At 36.6% G+C, this 15,958-nt stretch overlaps 1 protein-coding gene across 4 annotated transcripts in view; it reads left to right on the forward strand.

Annotated features, from left to right (window-relative positions):
• Window positions 1-15,958, forward strand: part of CDH12 (cadherin 12) — a 220,798-nt gene that overhangs the window by 141,181 nt on the left and 63,659 nt on the right. For all 4 annotated transcript variants that reach the window (XM_055800777.1, XM_005243727.4, XM_027795760.2 and 1 more), the window contains 2 exons: window positions 3,610-3,729; window positions 9,540-9,707. In XM_055800777.1, the coding sequence (XP_055656752.1) occupies window positions 3,610-3,729; window positions 9,540-9,707 (288 nt within the window). The remainder of the gene's footprint in view (window positions 1-3,609; window positions 3,730-9,539; window positions 9,708-15,958) is intronic.

Consider the following 15,958-nt stretch of genomic DNA (forward strand, 5'->3'; position numbering starts at 1 on the left):
CATATTTTTTCCCCTAAGAAAAGGACTGCAACATTTTTTGCACAAACTTTACCAGAGCTAAATCTGCCTTCTGAATATGACCTAGCATAGCAAACTAGCATATTTTACAGTCCTTTTCAAAGTACACTGTCATTAATTTTTCGTGAAGTGAGCTTCTAAGGTTTAAAAGGAAAGCTTTGCTAGTGATAAATACAGTTACAGAATTGTAACTGAAATGGATAGAAAACAAGCATTGCTATTTAGCTAACTCCTTAAGTACTTCAAAGGCACAATGCTTTCTTCTTAAATAATTTCCTCAAAGCAGAATCACATTTATGATTTATTTTGTCTCATTGCAGCTTCAATGTATCAGTTAATATTGATTTCAAATCTCAAGATCACTACAACATTAGGTTTAAGAATTCTTTTTTTAAAAAAAAAGCTGACATACAGACATATTATGTGGTATTTTCGATTTGCAAGTGAGGTGCAGTGAAGCAAAACTCTTAAAGATGATAGATGCTAAAGTCCAAAAGTACTGCAAAGGTATTAATTAGATAACATGTGATTTTCCTCTCTACCTAACTTCAAAAGCCTTTTATCTGTTGAAAAGAGTCATCATGAAGTCACTAGTAAAACGTGTGACTCGCCCCCTTGAGGTGATGGCCTCTGTGTGACAGGTCTACTGTTTTATCAGATAGTCTCAAGTGTTCATGAGAACTTCATTATGGTGTATGCAAGTTCTCTCTTGATAACCTGTGAGAAGGCAGGCTGTTATGGCTAGCCTTCCAGAACAGTAGATTTTTAAATCCTGACCTTTGATAGTTCTTCCCAGTGTTCAGCACTTCAGAAAATAGGTGCACTTTTGTTTGTAAACTTAGGTTCTGCCCTTGCATTTGTAAATCTCGGTCTGTCTGTCCTGTTCTCTTATGCAAAATGTCGCTCCCTTCAGGGTGCAAAGTAAAGGTCTTGGTAACATGATGATAAAATTTTGTACATTTGTACTCAGAAGGCAAACTAAAATCAGCTCCCTTAGGTAGCACCCAGTGTGGCATCAGAAATGAGTCCTGGCCCAGGAGAGACTCAGGAATGTGTGACAGTACCACCTTTTTTCAGCAAACCAGTCCTGAGGAAGCACACCTGTCAGCCAGAGCACTCAGTTACCACGTTCCAGTTCAGACCTCAGCGTGTTGGGAATCTGGTGCCTTGCTCCAGCGCTTCAAAGGGGAGTAAAACTCAGCAGCTTAAGGTCAGAACACAGTAGAAGACTGAACAATTTGGTAAGGAGGAAAGGTGGCAGCAACTATGTCAAAAGGTATCATTTCTTTTCAGAGGAAAAAGTAGACTGAATATTTTAGGTTGGAAAGGCAGTGAGATACTGTAGCAATGAAGGAAGCCAGGTGTGTGTGTACTGGGAAGGGATGTTGTACTGTACAGTGAACGAGCATGACATGGTTTGTCAAAGTTACTGCTCCAAAAGGAGCAGGTCTTGCTTTTTCTCCCACAGCAGTAAGGGCCTAAAGGTGCCACATATAGTGAACGTATTTTTTTAAGGGAACGGGGAGGAAATTTGAAAGGAGGAATCTTGGTCACTGGAGTAGAACTGAGTTATTGCTGTGGCTCCCTTAATTTCTGAAGCAGAAATCAACTGAAAGTAGGAGATCCTATTACAAAGATAATCCTTATGGACATGAATAGATGAAAGCCATCAAAGGCTCTACAAGTATTAGATAGCTTCTGTCTGTCATTCCAATAGGAAAATGTATTCCTCTGGCTGGGCTTGTCTAAGCTCTTTAATGTGTAGTCAGTTATAGTTATAGTTATGTGTTATGTAAAGAAAGACAGAAGTGTTTGAGTAGATACAGCTTCCACAATCGTTATACTGAACCTGTGCTTTCTCTTCTCTAACATGTATTTTTCTTCACCCTTCACATCCAGAAAATCAAGAGAGTAACCTCAGGGTTTTAGTTAACTGAATCCTTCTCAGTGGTTTATTTTTTCATTTATTTGTTGATTGCTAATCTTTTTTTTTTTTTCTTTTTTTTTTTTTCTTTTAGAAGTTGATTTTAAGGAAACTTGCCCTCAGCTTACACCATGATCAACCTATTGACTTTAAAAGTGATTGTTAGTCAAATAACACTTATATTTCTTTGTCTTGTTCAGGAGATAGAAATAATATCTCTTGGGATACCTTTTCATTCAATAAACGACTGTAACAGGAGTAGTCTTGTATGACCAGCCATCAAGCAGCAAGTATTTTTACAATGTTAATTCCAAACCCTTCACCACCATTGTCAATCCCCATATGGAGAGATTGGGGGAGGGGATTGGGAGAGGGGATTGAGTGAGGGGGAAAATCCTCCAAACAGCTACCTTTGCTATCAGTTACTTTCCTGTCTTAAGTTGTAGGACCTTTCACATGGAGCATCTCTCAGTGAGACACTCTGAGAAAAAAACTTCAGGAAGTCCATTAAGGTTAATTTTAGATTGTGAACATCCTTTGCAACTTGACAGTTTTCTTTTCAGTAAAGGAGCAGTCTTGAAGTGCTTGCAGTATTCCATAGATATTCTTGAAAAAATGTCAATGGCCTCCAAATGCAGGACATTTCTTAAAACGAGAACAGTGGAGATAACACTCCTTCTTGTGCTCTTATGTAGGTTGTCTTAACCTTCACTCATCAAATCAGCATTGCAAATTCCAACATTCATTTACACAGAAGATCATAGGCCACTTAATTATGCAAAGCTAATGGGAAAGCCTAAATATGTGGCTATTTGTTTTGCTGAAGACTATAGTTTGAGCACTGTTTTCGTTATGGTGCTGTGGGGCAATGCAGGTAAATTGCTCAGCAACTAACTAGTAGGAGGGAAAAGATATTTCTGCAAGACTGTTGCCATTTCCAGTGAGTTTTCTGTTTTCATGTGCAGTTATTTTGCTCCATGGTTCCCCTTTAAGTCAGTATATAAAGCAAACTACACTAGGTCTGGTTTATAACCACAACTGAAAATAGAGTGTCAAGGGGAGATTCGTCCTCCATAATATTTTGGTTTCCTAATGAGCTGTATGGGAAAGGCAAGAAGACTCAAGCCTGGATTTGGAAGACAAATGGCTGAACCAAACACCTAATTTCATCCTACAATCGAAATGTAAATTCCACCTTTACAAGGCTGCAATATAGTTTATTCTAAGGTACATAGAGATTAGTTCACTGGCAGATTCAGGAGCTGCTTGGTCAAATACTTGTTTTAAAGGCAACTCACATGTTTTACTTCCACAGTTGTCTACATTTTCAGAAAAATTTGGAGTATACTCATTTTTCAAAATCCAATATTGCACTTCCCTAGACCTCTATCCTATAAGTGTTGGGAAAAAAAGTTTTTGTAAACAACACATACATCGTGAACTATTTATAAATAACTACTGATGCTTTCCCTTTTCTTCCCGTTATGCCTCAGCTGTTAACTAGATGGTTGCTAGCACTGAGGTGAAGAATTGACTGTTTTATTATCACTTTGTTTCCAGTGGAACAAGAATTATGACAGGATCCACTAACAACAGGACTAATGTGTCTGAGATGACCCTGATCGCTGCTGTATACTGGAAATGTGATTTCCTGTGTTTCTTTGCAGGAGCATATGTACTTCAAGTAAAGGCAACAGATGCAGATGATCCCACTTATGGAAACAGTGCTAGAGTGGTTTACAGCATTCTTCAGGGACAACCGTATTTCTCCATTGATCCGAAGACAGGTAAATAGTTTATCAGCAACAATGGAAGATTTAAACTTTGGGGTTTGATTCATGTGGGCAGTATCAATTAGTAAATATGGACTGGGCTGATACAGCCAAAAGCCAGTAGAGTAATTGCACATGATTCAGTTTTGAGTGTTGACTAGGTTTTGAATGAATTGCATCAATCCTGGAATATCTGATATGTATACATTGGGCAATTATTTTAATTTTTTTTAATGCTTTATCAGTTCTCTATTGCTAAAGTTTTATCTGCTACATGCATTCAACTTTTTGTTTTTGGTTTTTGTTTTGTTTTGTTTTGTTTTTTTCCCTGAAGATTCAGTTTTGTATCTTGGGTCTATATTCTTTTTTCTCAGCATTTTACTTGCTGAACTTACAGTCAGAAATTGTCTAGGAATAATTGTTTTGCTACATAGAGCTAATCTGAAACTGTGGAACAGCTAATCATCTCCTGCTCTCCTCTTTTCCTGAGGCATAGTATGTTTGTCTGGGGTTACTGGATGTGTGAGCAGAAAAGGATAATACATTTAAAGAGGCTGAAGTATGTGGGAGGTTGGCAGACATGTTAATTAAGTATCTTGTCCTATATTTCTAAATGTAATTCTTGTTTCTATAATTAGTAATTCAGTTCAGGAGCCAATAACCTACATGGTGAATGCCACACATTGTGTCATCCTGAATGTGTTACAGGCATAGTTGTCCATATGCCCCTTTCAGCAAATAGTTTCTCCTCCCAGTGAAGCTGTACTTGCATGTCAAATTGTGTGTTAAAGGGCCTTTATCACCAATCAATCAATATTTTGGCAGTAAAAGCCTCATAAGGCTGTTAGCACACTATCTCCAATGGGAACAATCCTTTCTCACATGTCCCGTTTAGCAGGAGATCATATTGCAATTTTCAGTGAACAATTTTAGTTTTGAAAATGGAATGGAACTTCTCAAGTGTCTGGGAGAAAAAAAAAAAGGTATTTACCTTTATACTTATGTTTTTCAGTCTGTAAAGATTGAGGAGGAATTAAATGGCAAGGAGAACCTTTACTGGAGCCACAGTTGGATTTCTAGTACAAGTTTCCCATGGAAAAAAATATTAATAGTTACTAGCACTTGAATAAAAGCTTTTTTTCCTGTGGCATGTTGAATTTCTGTATCATATGCCTGTTACTCAGTAGTGAGTAGTGAGTGGACCATAGGTCATGGCCTGGACCCTACTAGCCCTGAAACATCAAACAAACCCAGTGCTTCCACATCTGTCTGTAAGTATCTTTAATGAGTTACCCAGGTGGACCTTAGTGGTAAAAAAATGGACACAGCTGTAAAGGAAGCTTCAGGAGTCAGCTAGCCCAACATAGCTTACAATTCTATACCAGAAGAAAGCATATAGATGCGTGCTTCTAGGAGCAACAATAATGTGCTGTAATCTGTCTTGCATTAGAAAGGTTACAATATGAGAGTTATCTGTGGGTCTAGCAGTGACTGTAGAGATAAACAGTATGTGAATGAATAATCCACAGGATGCTGCTCATTGACTTGCTTTAAAATCCAGAAATCTTGGGCAGCACCACAGATCTTCTGGCATTTCCAATTCTTTATTTTGTAACCGAGGAGATGATACAATAGTTTTTCACTGCAGTTTTACTGCCAGACACCTGCCTTGAGTGTTTTTGTCAGGAAAGGGAAGAAAGCCATTTGGGTACAAAATGACAGACTCAGAACTGTTGGCAGATGGATAAGCATTTCCTTGGGTGCTGTTGCTGGCTTTTGTTTGCCATCTCTTGAATTCCAGTGACAGTTTTGATACATTCCCTTGTAGTTATTCAAAGAACTTAAGAACATCCATACCAGGTCAGATCAAAGGTCAATGCTGTCCTGTATCATGTTTCCAAAAGTGATGGCCTGCCTAGCTCTAATGAAGGATAAAAGAATAATTGTTTAGTAATGCATCTCCTGAATACTCTTCTGGTCTTCAGCAACTTGTTCTTATGAAGTTCCTGGCTGATTAGCAGTGTCCACGTAACTAAAACTCCGATAGCATTTCTCCTCCATACCTTGTCCACTTCCCAGTAGAGTTCTTTAGGAGCACAGTAGCTACATACTCAGTGACTAGAAATTCCACAGCAAAAGTTTTTTTGGGTTGAAGAACCAGCTCCTGTTGCTTCTTTGGAATGCAAAACCTCTTAATTGATTTCCTATCTCACACTTCATTGCATGAGACAGGGAACAGTTAATTCCTATTTATCAGTTCCCCATGACCTTACAGACCCATATTCTCCCCCAGTTGCGACTCTTCTAGACTGAAGGCTTCTTTTAAACAGAAGCCATTCCATAACAGTGATCAGCCTTCAGACCCATATTCTCCCCCAGTTGCGACTCTTCTAGACTGAAGGCTTCTTTTAAACAGAAGCCATTCCATAACAGTGATCAGCCTTCTCCTCAGGATGAGAAAGTGCACACAGTACTCAAGAGTGCAGCTCATATGGATGTATAAAATGGTTGAATGATGATACTTTTGTTCTTTATTCCTTTCCAAACAGTTCCAAATATTCTCTTCACTTATTAGCTTCTACACACAAAACCTGATGTGCTTGTGGAAGTCTCTATTCCTACCTCAATATCTCATCGCAAAGTAGTAACGGTGAAATCACTGACCATAACTTTATGAGTGAAGTAAGGATTGGGTTTGGCATGCACATGACTTTATACGTTCTCCTTTCTCAGATCATTCCTGATAGATGATAAGCATTAACTCAGCTATGAATCTAGTACACTTAAATAGTTTTTAACCTTTTTGTGTCTGAATGTTACAGCTGTCCCTTTACTCCTGTTCTTTACTGACCTCCTAATCTTTTGTAGTGCTTTGCTGGAGGTAAGGAAACTATGTGGACATGGGAGAGTTAACTGTTATTGCTCTTGCAGGAAGGTTAAATGCATTACAATCCCTTCTGGAAAGCAGCTGTTGGACTGATGCCTTTTAAGGCCTCAGATCTTATACGTGGGGGTTACTTTTGGATGCTTTGAAATTGATTTTCAGATTTTAATGTGAGTTTTCTTTAACATAGAGCACTCCTCTTAAGACAGATAACCTCCCTTATCTTTTGTCTGTGCATTCTGTTCTGTTACTAAAATGTCCTTTTGACAAACTTTTTTCCACCCAATTTTCTTATGCACTTATGAGGTCAATATTCTTACGGCTAGATGTCTCCATCCAGTTTTTTCTTGGATTCAGTATTCTAGTCCATATTCTGACCTCAGGTATATTAATGACATCCAAATTGGTATCAGCAGGAGTATTGATGTTAATATTTATTCAGGAGCTTTTTCATGGAACCTGAATTTTCTCTCCCACGTTAAGTCGATCATCTCCTGTTGAATTATGGCTTAATAGCTTTGCAGAGTATGTCTTCTGTACCAGGTCCCATACCTACTATTTTCAGTTTTTAGCAGCCTCATTAAGACCATACTTTTCAGCACATTTGATATTGCTGACATTTAGAAAAATAAAAATAAAAGATCAAAGTTATTCAGTTCTGGAACTGAGCAATCTTTATTGTAAAATCTTAAGGTAGGAGGATTTGAAAACACTCAGAACACTGTTACACGCTTCTAATGACTCCACATTATAAACTTTTACATTTATAAATTTAAATTTTGGATATTCTTTGTGAAGCTGAATTTGGAATACCAGAATTTGTAGTCCTTCCTTTCCCATGGATTTTTCCCTCCATCTTATTTTTCTATTTTGCTGGTTAGGTAACAGTAAATCACCTTTGCCCTGTCCATAAGAACTGATGATCTTGGTAGAAATAGTATTTTTCAGGAGTTTTTTCTATGTTTTTGAAATAGAAGAGGTAGAAAACAAAATGCTAGACACTAAAATTATTCTTATTGATTTCTTTTTTTTTTCTTTCTTTTTTTTTTTTTTTTTTTTTTTTTTGCTGGAGACAAATGTTTTTTACAGAAAAAATATATAGAATGCCCTTATACTTCCAGACAGGAATAAACAGTGGGTGATTAGAAACTTTACTACTTCATTTTATGAAGACCATCTGGAATACTTCTAACTGAGAAAGCCACACAATTGTACCTAAAACAGGTATAACAATCAGATGAACTGCATCTCTGGCTCACAACCCATCTGCCCATTTTCAGTTTTTTCTATATACTGTTTTTTTGGTTTACTAGTATAACAAGAAAAGTATTTAATTCTCATAGTTCTCCTTAGAATGAGCATAGCAAGGGTCTTGCAAAATACTGTGGAACATATAGTCTGCACAATGCAAAAATATGGATCAAGAGATTCAAGAGGAAACCTAGTAATGTTCATCCTTTTTGCAAAAAAGATTTTTTTTATTAGTATCACATGAATATGAACAAATTTTTACAGTTTTACAATTCAGGATTTCTGTCTGGAACTAACAAAGTATTGAACAACGCTAATTGTTTTCAAAAGCTCAAAATAATAGTATTGCATTATCAAAATGTTTTTAAATATTTGCTGGTTATATTCCAGATCTATGCACTATATTATATGCCATCCTGAGGTAGAAAATAGTAGTTACTGTTAATGTTGTTATCATCACCAGTGTTACAAGTGGAGAGAAAGGAAATTGTTAGACAATTCAATTCAATGGGAACTTTTAATAGGTTCCAGAAATAGCAGATTTAGGTCAAACTTATTTCTAGACTCTGAATAAGTACTGTAAGCTAATGGTTCCTATTCTTACTTGTGAACACAGCAGTGGTTAGTTGCTATGAAGATAGGAATGACCCTTAAAGTTTGTTTCTTATCATTCCAGTCCCATTATAACACCAGGGGAAAACCCAGATGGTTTAACAGTAGAAAATAATAATTTCTAAAACAATAATAACTTTGGAGGAGAAGCACGCTTCCAAATGGTTTATTTTTCAGTGGTGCATGCTATATGCACCAATGTCCAGATAGCCATTTTCTGAAAACCATTTTTGAATATATAGCATTTTGCAATATAATATGCAGTTGTCAAATTTTGACAAAGAAATGCATTTTCTCATATAAATTTGGTTTCAACAGAAAGACCTGAGCACGCAAATCCTTACAGCTTTTTACAACCTTATCAGTTAATTCTATGATCAGTAGTACCTCTTACTCTCTACAAGTCTTCCTTTTATCATACACATTCTTAATATATCAGAAGGGAGATTATGGCATACTTATTTAGATATCAGCTATCCAAAATCACTGAAGACTAAGAGTCATTTGGGAAACATCTTACCATTATATTTTAATTACATTTCTTTAAGGAAACTCCTAAAGTTTTCACTGCATCTGTGTGTTATATCAAGAAACCTTTCTCAAGCAAAGGAAGTTCTTCTAATAAAGACTTCCTTCTCTACAGAAGGAACATTGTCTTGGCCTACACTAGCTTAACTATGATGGCAAGTGATTGGTTGGAAACAATTGAAAATAATTGTTTGAAAAGGCTCTGAAATGCATTGCTACCTCTTCCTGCATTGCCCTGCTCTGCAAAATGCAGTGTTCTTCCATCTCAATGTGGCAAACCTATGCTCACGCCATTCACATTCCTTGTGAAAATGCACCGATCTTTTTCAACCATTCGTGTCCTGATTGAACAGACACAGCAGCCATTTTGAAAGGCTGTATAGCTGCTGAGCACATTTTTAAAGGCCCAAGCGATATGCATGTTTCTATGTGATCAACCCTTTAGGAAGAGTTCCATTCCTGGTCCAAGAGATCCAGTATTAAAATGTAGTACTAGACAATCACAGCCCTTTGTTTACTTTTACTTTCTCTTTCCCATTTCTTCTCATAGGTGTAATAAGAACAGCTTTGCCAAATATGGACAGAGAAGTGAAAGAACAATATCAAGTTCTAATCCAAGCCAAGGACATGGGAGGACAGCTGGGAGGACTAGCCGGTACTACCACTGTAAACATTACTCTCACGGATGTCAATGACAACCCACCCAGATTTCCTAAGAGTATGTTGTATTCCAAATGAACTAATTTTCAACTAAGCATGACTGAAAGTGTTAATGTGAAAAATTCTTTAGATAAGGAATTGACACCCAGGAAGAAGAATAGTATACGGTGAAAAAAAAATATAATATACTGCTGTTTTTTTTTAAATAATATAAATCTCTATTTGAAAGTATGAGTTTTGATCGTTTAAGAGGAAATATATCATCATTTCACAGGTCCATCCTGAGCCTGAAAATGTATTTCATTTACACTTCAAAAATTATTTGGGAAATACTAGTTTGTTAAGGGAAGGTGGATCATCCCCTTCAAATGACAAAAGGGTATAACCTGAGACTTCCAGGTACCAAAGATAGACCTGGCTCACGCTAAGCATTGTTATTACTATAATCAGAATGGATTTTTTCACACGTCTTGGCTCAGAAGATTGTATCTGTCCCTGAAAACACTTACAGACTGAAAATAGTGATCATACGCTGACAATTCATAACATTTCATATCGTTAGTTTAAATGAGGCTTTTCAGAAGTATGCTAATTTAAAGTTTCGTAGGCTGAGTATGATTAGCAAGATTGTCACTTACTGCGCTCCTTAAATTTACTGAAGTTTTGTGTATTCTGTAGCTTTGAAATGCAGAAACTAATCAAGCATAAACCTTGACAACTATGCCATAACAATTAGCTGCTAAAAGTTGTTAGTAAGGCAAAATCATGTTAGAACATTCATGTGAATTTGAAGATCATGGTAGCTTTTTACTTTGTGTCTCTTTTCTTGCACGAGTTGTAATCCCATTTATCTATTATAAATGCTCCTTAGGTACCAAACCACACCAGAAAAATTCTGGGGTTTCCTCAGTATGAGAATATATTGCATTTTTGCAGATATGTAAAAATGACCAAGACAAAGATCCATCTGGCCCTGCCTTCTCTCTCTTACACTGACATCTAGAGGGTATGCATAAGAACAGGCCAAATAGTACTATAGAACATTTTCTCAGTTTTTAACAGTTTTTATGCCAGATGGTCGGTGTCTTTGTCTTTAACAACTGTCAATTAATTTTTCTCACAGCAAATTACCCTGTTGCTTTGAAATGTATGTAAAATTACAAAGTCCACATCATCCTATGTTAGTGAGGTACACAGATTAATCATGTACCGCACAACAAACAGCTTCCTCCTTTGTTTTGAATCCATCCCTACATATCAACCTGCATGTCGGCCTCTTTAAAGAATCCAGAAAACATTGCAAAATACAACCATTTTCTAGGAGACTTCTGTTGAGTTTTTTTCAGTATGGGATATTCTCTGTGAGTCCATCAATCCTGCTCCTACTGGTTTGCCCTGTACATGTCAGGCATATTCATCCTTAGCTCCCCCAAACACCATGGAAGTCTCTGGGGAAAAAAATCAGTGTTATATTAGCACCTCCAAGCTTTCTTGTGCCACAGCGGTTTAAAGCAAAATATTACACGTCATAATATTTCAGTTATTTTATCCTGCAGGCTCTTGGGCATCTAACAGCTAATCCCAATGATTTGTTACTGTTATGTCTGTTCATTCCACAACTGCTTCTATAGCTAATTTAACCTTCTCATGAGTCCTCCGTAAAGAAGTGTTCCAGCACAGAAAAATTCTCCAGCAATTCTGTGCTGATCACAAAGAAAAAAATATGTTGTTTTACATTTGTGATCTTATCTTCTCTAAGCACTTCTATATCTCAATTTTGGGTTGGCTTTACACAGTTCTCTCAGGCTTTTGGCTCCAGATGTCTTTAAAAGACAATTATTATCAGCTTGTTTGCCAGAGATTTATTCAAACTCATTTTTTGTCTTTATTGTGGTTTTATAGATAAAGCAGGTTTTATGGTTCTTTCTATTGTCCTCTCTGAGATACAACTTCATTTTTTTGACAGATGTCTTTTTGCTTTTATTAGCTATGTTGTTTACCCTTAAAAAACTTGCTTTTTAATGGGTGTTGTGCATTTTTGTCCCTAGACAGCACCCACAGTGATTTAACTCTTAGCTATCCCATTCAGAATTTCTATAAAAACATCCCTCAGTTTTATTTATTTCCACTTTTTTGAAAATTTATTTTTATTTAACTGAATACAATCATAATTTAATTTTGGTTCTTATTGCTTCTGCACAGATGCTGCGTTTAAACTCATTATGGCTGCTGTAAAATTTAGAAGAATTAAAGAACCTTTCCTAACTAGCTAGTGTTAATACGGTTCTCTTCCTTAAGTCTTATTTGACTTAGAACTTAATTTAAAAACCATCATTATTCCTCCACTGATAAGGTCTACTTTGCCTTTCCTGTACATCTTGCTCCTGCCTGCCTTTCTTTTTTTCCCCACAGATTTCAAACATGCCTATTATATTGATATTCTTGTTTAGCATCGGGCATTAAAGCTACCCATAATAGTTCCCATTTTAACCCTTGGCTTTATATTGTTGCTTTTTTATCCTTTTTACTGGACCGTAGTTTGATTCTGTATGATCTACCAGTACTGCATTTCCTACTGGCCTACCATCACCTTTTGAGGCATTCTTCAGAATTCTGGTAACTACACTCTTTATCTGAGCTATATACTTTTGGGGGGGATTGTGCATTTTTTTGAATTGAATTTTCCTGAAATTTTCAGCTAGAATCACAACAGTTGTAGAAAATTCTTTTAAACTTTCTGAAGCCTGTTTATCCTATGAACAAAATGAATTCTGCACCTTCTCTATGGGCACCCATGCTTTAGCAAGCACCACTACTTTCCAATAATGGGAATGCCTTCTCCTTACACCTTTTTTCAGCCAGGCATTGAAAGCTTTGCCTTTCCGTCTTTCCTTGTACATAGTAAGACAATTTCAGACTATGCTACTATGGATGTCCTTAACTTCAGCTTTTGCTTGCCAGCCTATATTTCACCCTTAGGATGTCTGTCCAGCTTTACCTTATTTTCTCAGTGCTCACATGGACCTCATTGCGTTGCCTGACATTCTGTCAAAACACTTGTGAGATGCTCCAGATCTGGAAGCAGATCATCCCAGAGGGTCTCTTTGAACCAACATTCCCACTGTCCTCATCTTCAATGCTTGTTAAACCACCCAGCACTGCAGTCTGCTCCTTCCTTTCAGCTGGAAACCCTGCTGCGGGAAGGGTACCACAGGTGCAAAAGGAAATAATGTAACTGCCTGGAAATTTAAAAACTCAGTGCATTGGCAAGATCCTTGGGTCCAGTGCTCTTTCCCATGTCTGATTTTCAGTTGCATATTTTACTTTCTTTGCTCTTAGGGGCCTTAGTAATTTTCTATTTTATTGTATGCCTTCATCTGCTACAAAAATCATGCCTTCATGGTGCTACAAAAATACACAAGTCTCACATAACTTCAGACAGTTTTCATGACACAGAGAAATCATGGAATATATCATTCTCTTTGAAGATGATAGTCTTAAGGTCTCATTTAATGCATACACTGTAGTTATGACGTCTTTGCCCAATTGTTGCTATGAAGGAGTGAAAAACCCAAGAGACCAAGCTTGTCCTGTGCTTTGAATGTTAATAGGGTTGAAAACCTTTTCTTTCTATTATATCAAATGTCATAGAAGCTGAATTATAGCAGTGACTCTCAGAAAAACAGAATAGAATAATATTGGGAGCTCATGTTGATATTGAAAATAATAAATATTTTGCATGGCTTACAAGCTAAAATGTCAGTGTGGGGACTCCAGTGTATTGGAACAAGACTGGTCAAGGCAGACAGTTACCTGAAACATCCTTTTTGTTTTGGGGTGAGGTGTGTGGATGTGTGTGTGTATAGGGGTGTGTGGTGTTACCTTACAGGGCAACATATTTATATTATTGTAAACTTAAGGCTTCTGCTTAATCAAAATAGTAAAAGTAAAAATCCTGATCAATGGGGATTTACTTAGCCAGTCCTATTTGATTAAGCAGTATGGGGGATGACATATACTGTACCTGAAATTCACAGACACAAGGCTAATTACAGCTAAACAAATATGATTGATAGACAAAAAAGTTGAGCCTGGATTTTATTTCTGATATAGTAACTGCATTTTTCAGTTTTCCTCTTTGAAAACATTGCAATGATTCAGAGTAACTACCTACCAAGAAATGGAGGGTTTTTTTGGCTTGACTACCATATCTAAAAGTATACTTGTGCAGAATTTTAGTTTATGTGAAAAATAAGCCTTTAAAATTAGGTCCAGCTTGGTGCCAAGTTCAAGCCTGGCAAGACCTCAAGAACCGTCACTGCTGCTGGAAGTTGAGACCTCCAGTATCACATCACTGGTCAGCAAAGCCAGGAAGTCCAAGTGCAAACTGAAAAAGGGACTGAAGGTCATTGAACACTAACTACTGCAGGGTAAATATTTTTACATCACATAATCAGGACCACAGTTTCCCAAAGGGCTTACACCAAGGATACCGTGCTATAGATTACCCTATCAAATCAGAAGATACTAATTATAACAAAATAAAGTCTAAATTTAATTTCTGAACCCAGGTAAGCTGAAAAAAAATATTTCACAGCAGAAGTGGGAGAATATACATTATTAATACTTGGAAGATGCTACATTTATAAATAATACATTACAAGCTTGCCACAAAAGTGTATTACTGAACACCTTCATCTCATAGAGGGTCCTTTAAGGAGACAGGCAGGTTCGGTTGGGATATCAGCATGCAGTGATGAAAACCACTGACTATCCTGCTGAACATGGAATTTTTTATTTAGAACCTGTGCTTTTGAAGATATTCAGTGGGGAACTCCCACCTTGCATGTCTCATAGTAATGAGGAGTGTAACAAGGGGAAACCTCTAAACATTATATATTTCTGTCAGAGTTGTATGACCTGCAGGTATCTATTGGCCCACATTTCAGAAAGCTGAGACACTTCAGAAAACTGGTATTTTCTGTATAACTAGAAGGAAAAATAAATCTGAATGAATTTATTAGTAGGAATTTATTTGCAAAAGTGTTTTATATATGTCTTGCCCGACTCCATTAGTACACTGACTTTCTGCATTACTGTGCATGTTTCATTGTTAAAGTTAGAACATTTTCATAAATACTAAAATAAATGTTTCATACAAAAGTTTGATTCTTGCCAAAACCAGAAAAAATAAGGTAAAGACTGAAAGGGGAAGTACTTTTCCTATCATAGCAATGATGTTCAAGCAATTAAATGAAAAGTTGGTGTAATACAAAACTATCTTTGAACAGAGAGGAGTGGATAAAAGCTGTTTATCTGTAGGCATGCATCCTGGTTCAGAGGGGAACTGATGGCCTTTCTGTCTCAGCTACTCACATACACAATAGCTGGTTAAGTACAAAGACAGTTCAGCATATCCTCCCTTGAAACTAATGGACTAAGCCTTAACTCATGAAGCATTAGACCAGTCTGAGCTAACTGCAAGGACAGCTGTGGCTTGTTTCCAACTCTTAAAATAAGCTTCAAGAAAGGATGGATGGGTTATATTTACTTCGGCATTTAAATGACAAAAACCGTATAATTAGTTGGTATAAATTACACTTTATGGAATAAAACCAATTAAGTGGAGTGGTTGATCCATATTTTGTAAGGTTATTGTGCTTCAGTTTTCCTGTCTTTCTTTTGTTCACTGATGGCAGAGTGGCTGCAAAAGCAATTTGGAGAAATAAACCCTTATATGCTGAGCAGTAAAGGCACATGTGAATCACTTCAGTCAAAGGAACGCTATGTCTTTTTATTTTAATGTGACATAAATATACTGTTAGAGGATAAAGCCCTGATATAGAAGAAGTACAATAGAATTATAAAAGTTATACCATTTTTATTCTGATATTGGTAAATAAAAGACCATTCTCAAGTGTCTTTTGAAGTCAGAAATAAGTCTGGTTTATTTTTAAGGTGACACACCCTGATTTTACTTTTTTTATTCAAAAGAACTCTTTGGCTAAAGCTATGTTTTATCATATCATTTCCAACTCATAGGAGAAGTCTATATTTAGGGGAATGATTGAGAATTGTTTTTAATAAAAGAAAAATCAATTAAGGCTTGGACCCAATACTTGAATTCTGAAATTTGTCTGCTTCTGCATGTCCTGTCTTTAAAAAAACCCAGGTCTCTCATGCTCAGAAACCATTACCTCAGAGTTGTTTTGAAACCGCATTTAGAAAGTTCAGATGGGTGTAGAGTCACACCTAGACATCACAAAGGCCATTTTTTTTTTTTTTTTTTTTTTGCTGTCATTGGTCTTT

This window comes from Falco peregrinus, chromosome 3 (genome assembly GCF_023634155.1).
Source record: "Falco peregrinus isolate bFalPer1 chromosome 3, bFalPer1.pri, whole genome shotgun sequence".
In the NCBI taxonomy this organism is placed as follows: Eukaryota; Metazoa; Chordata; class Aves; order Falconiformes; family Falconidae; genus Falco; species Falco peregrinus.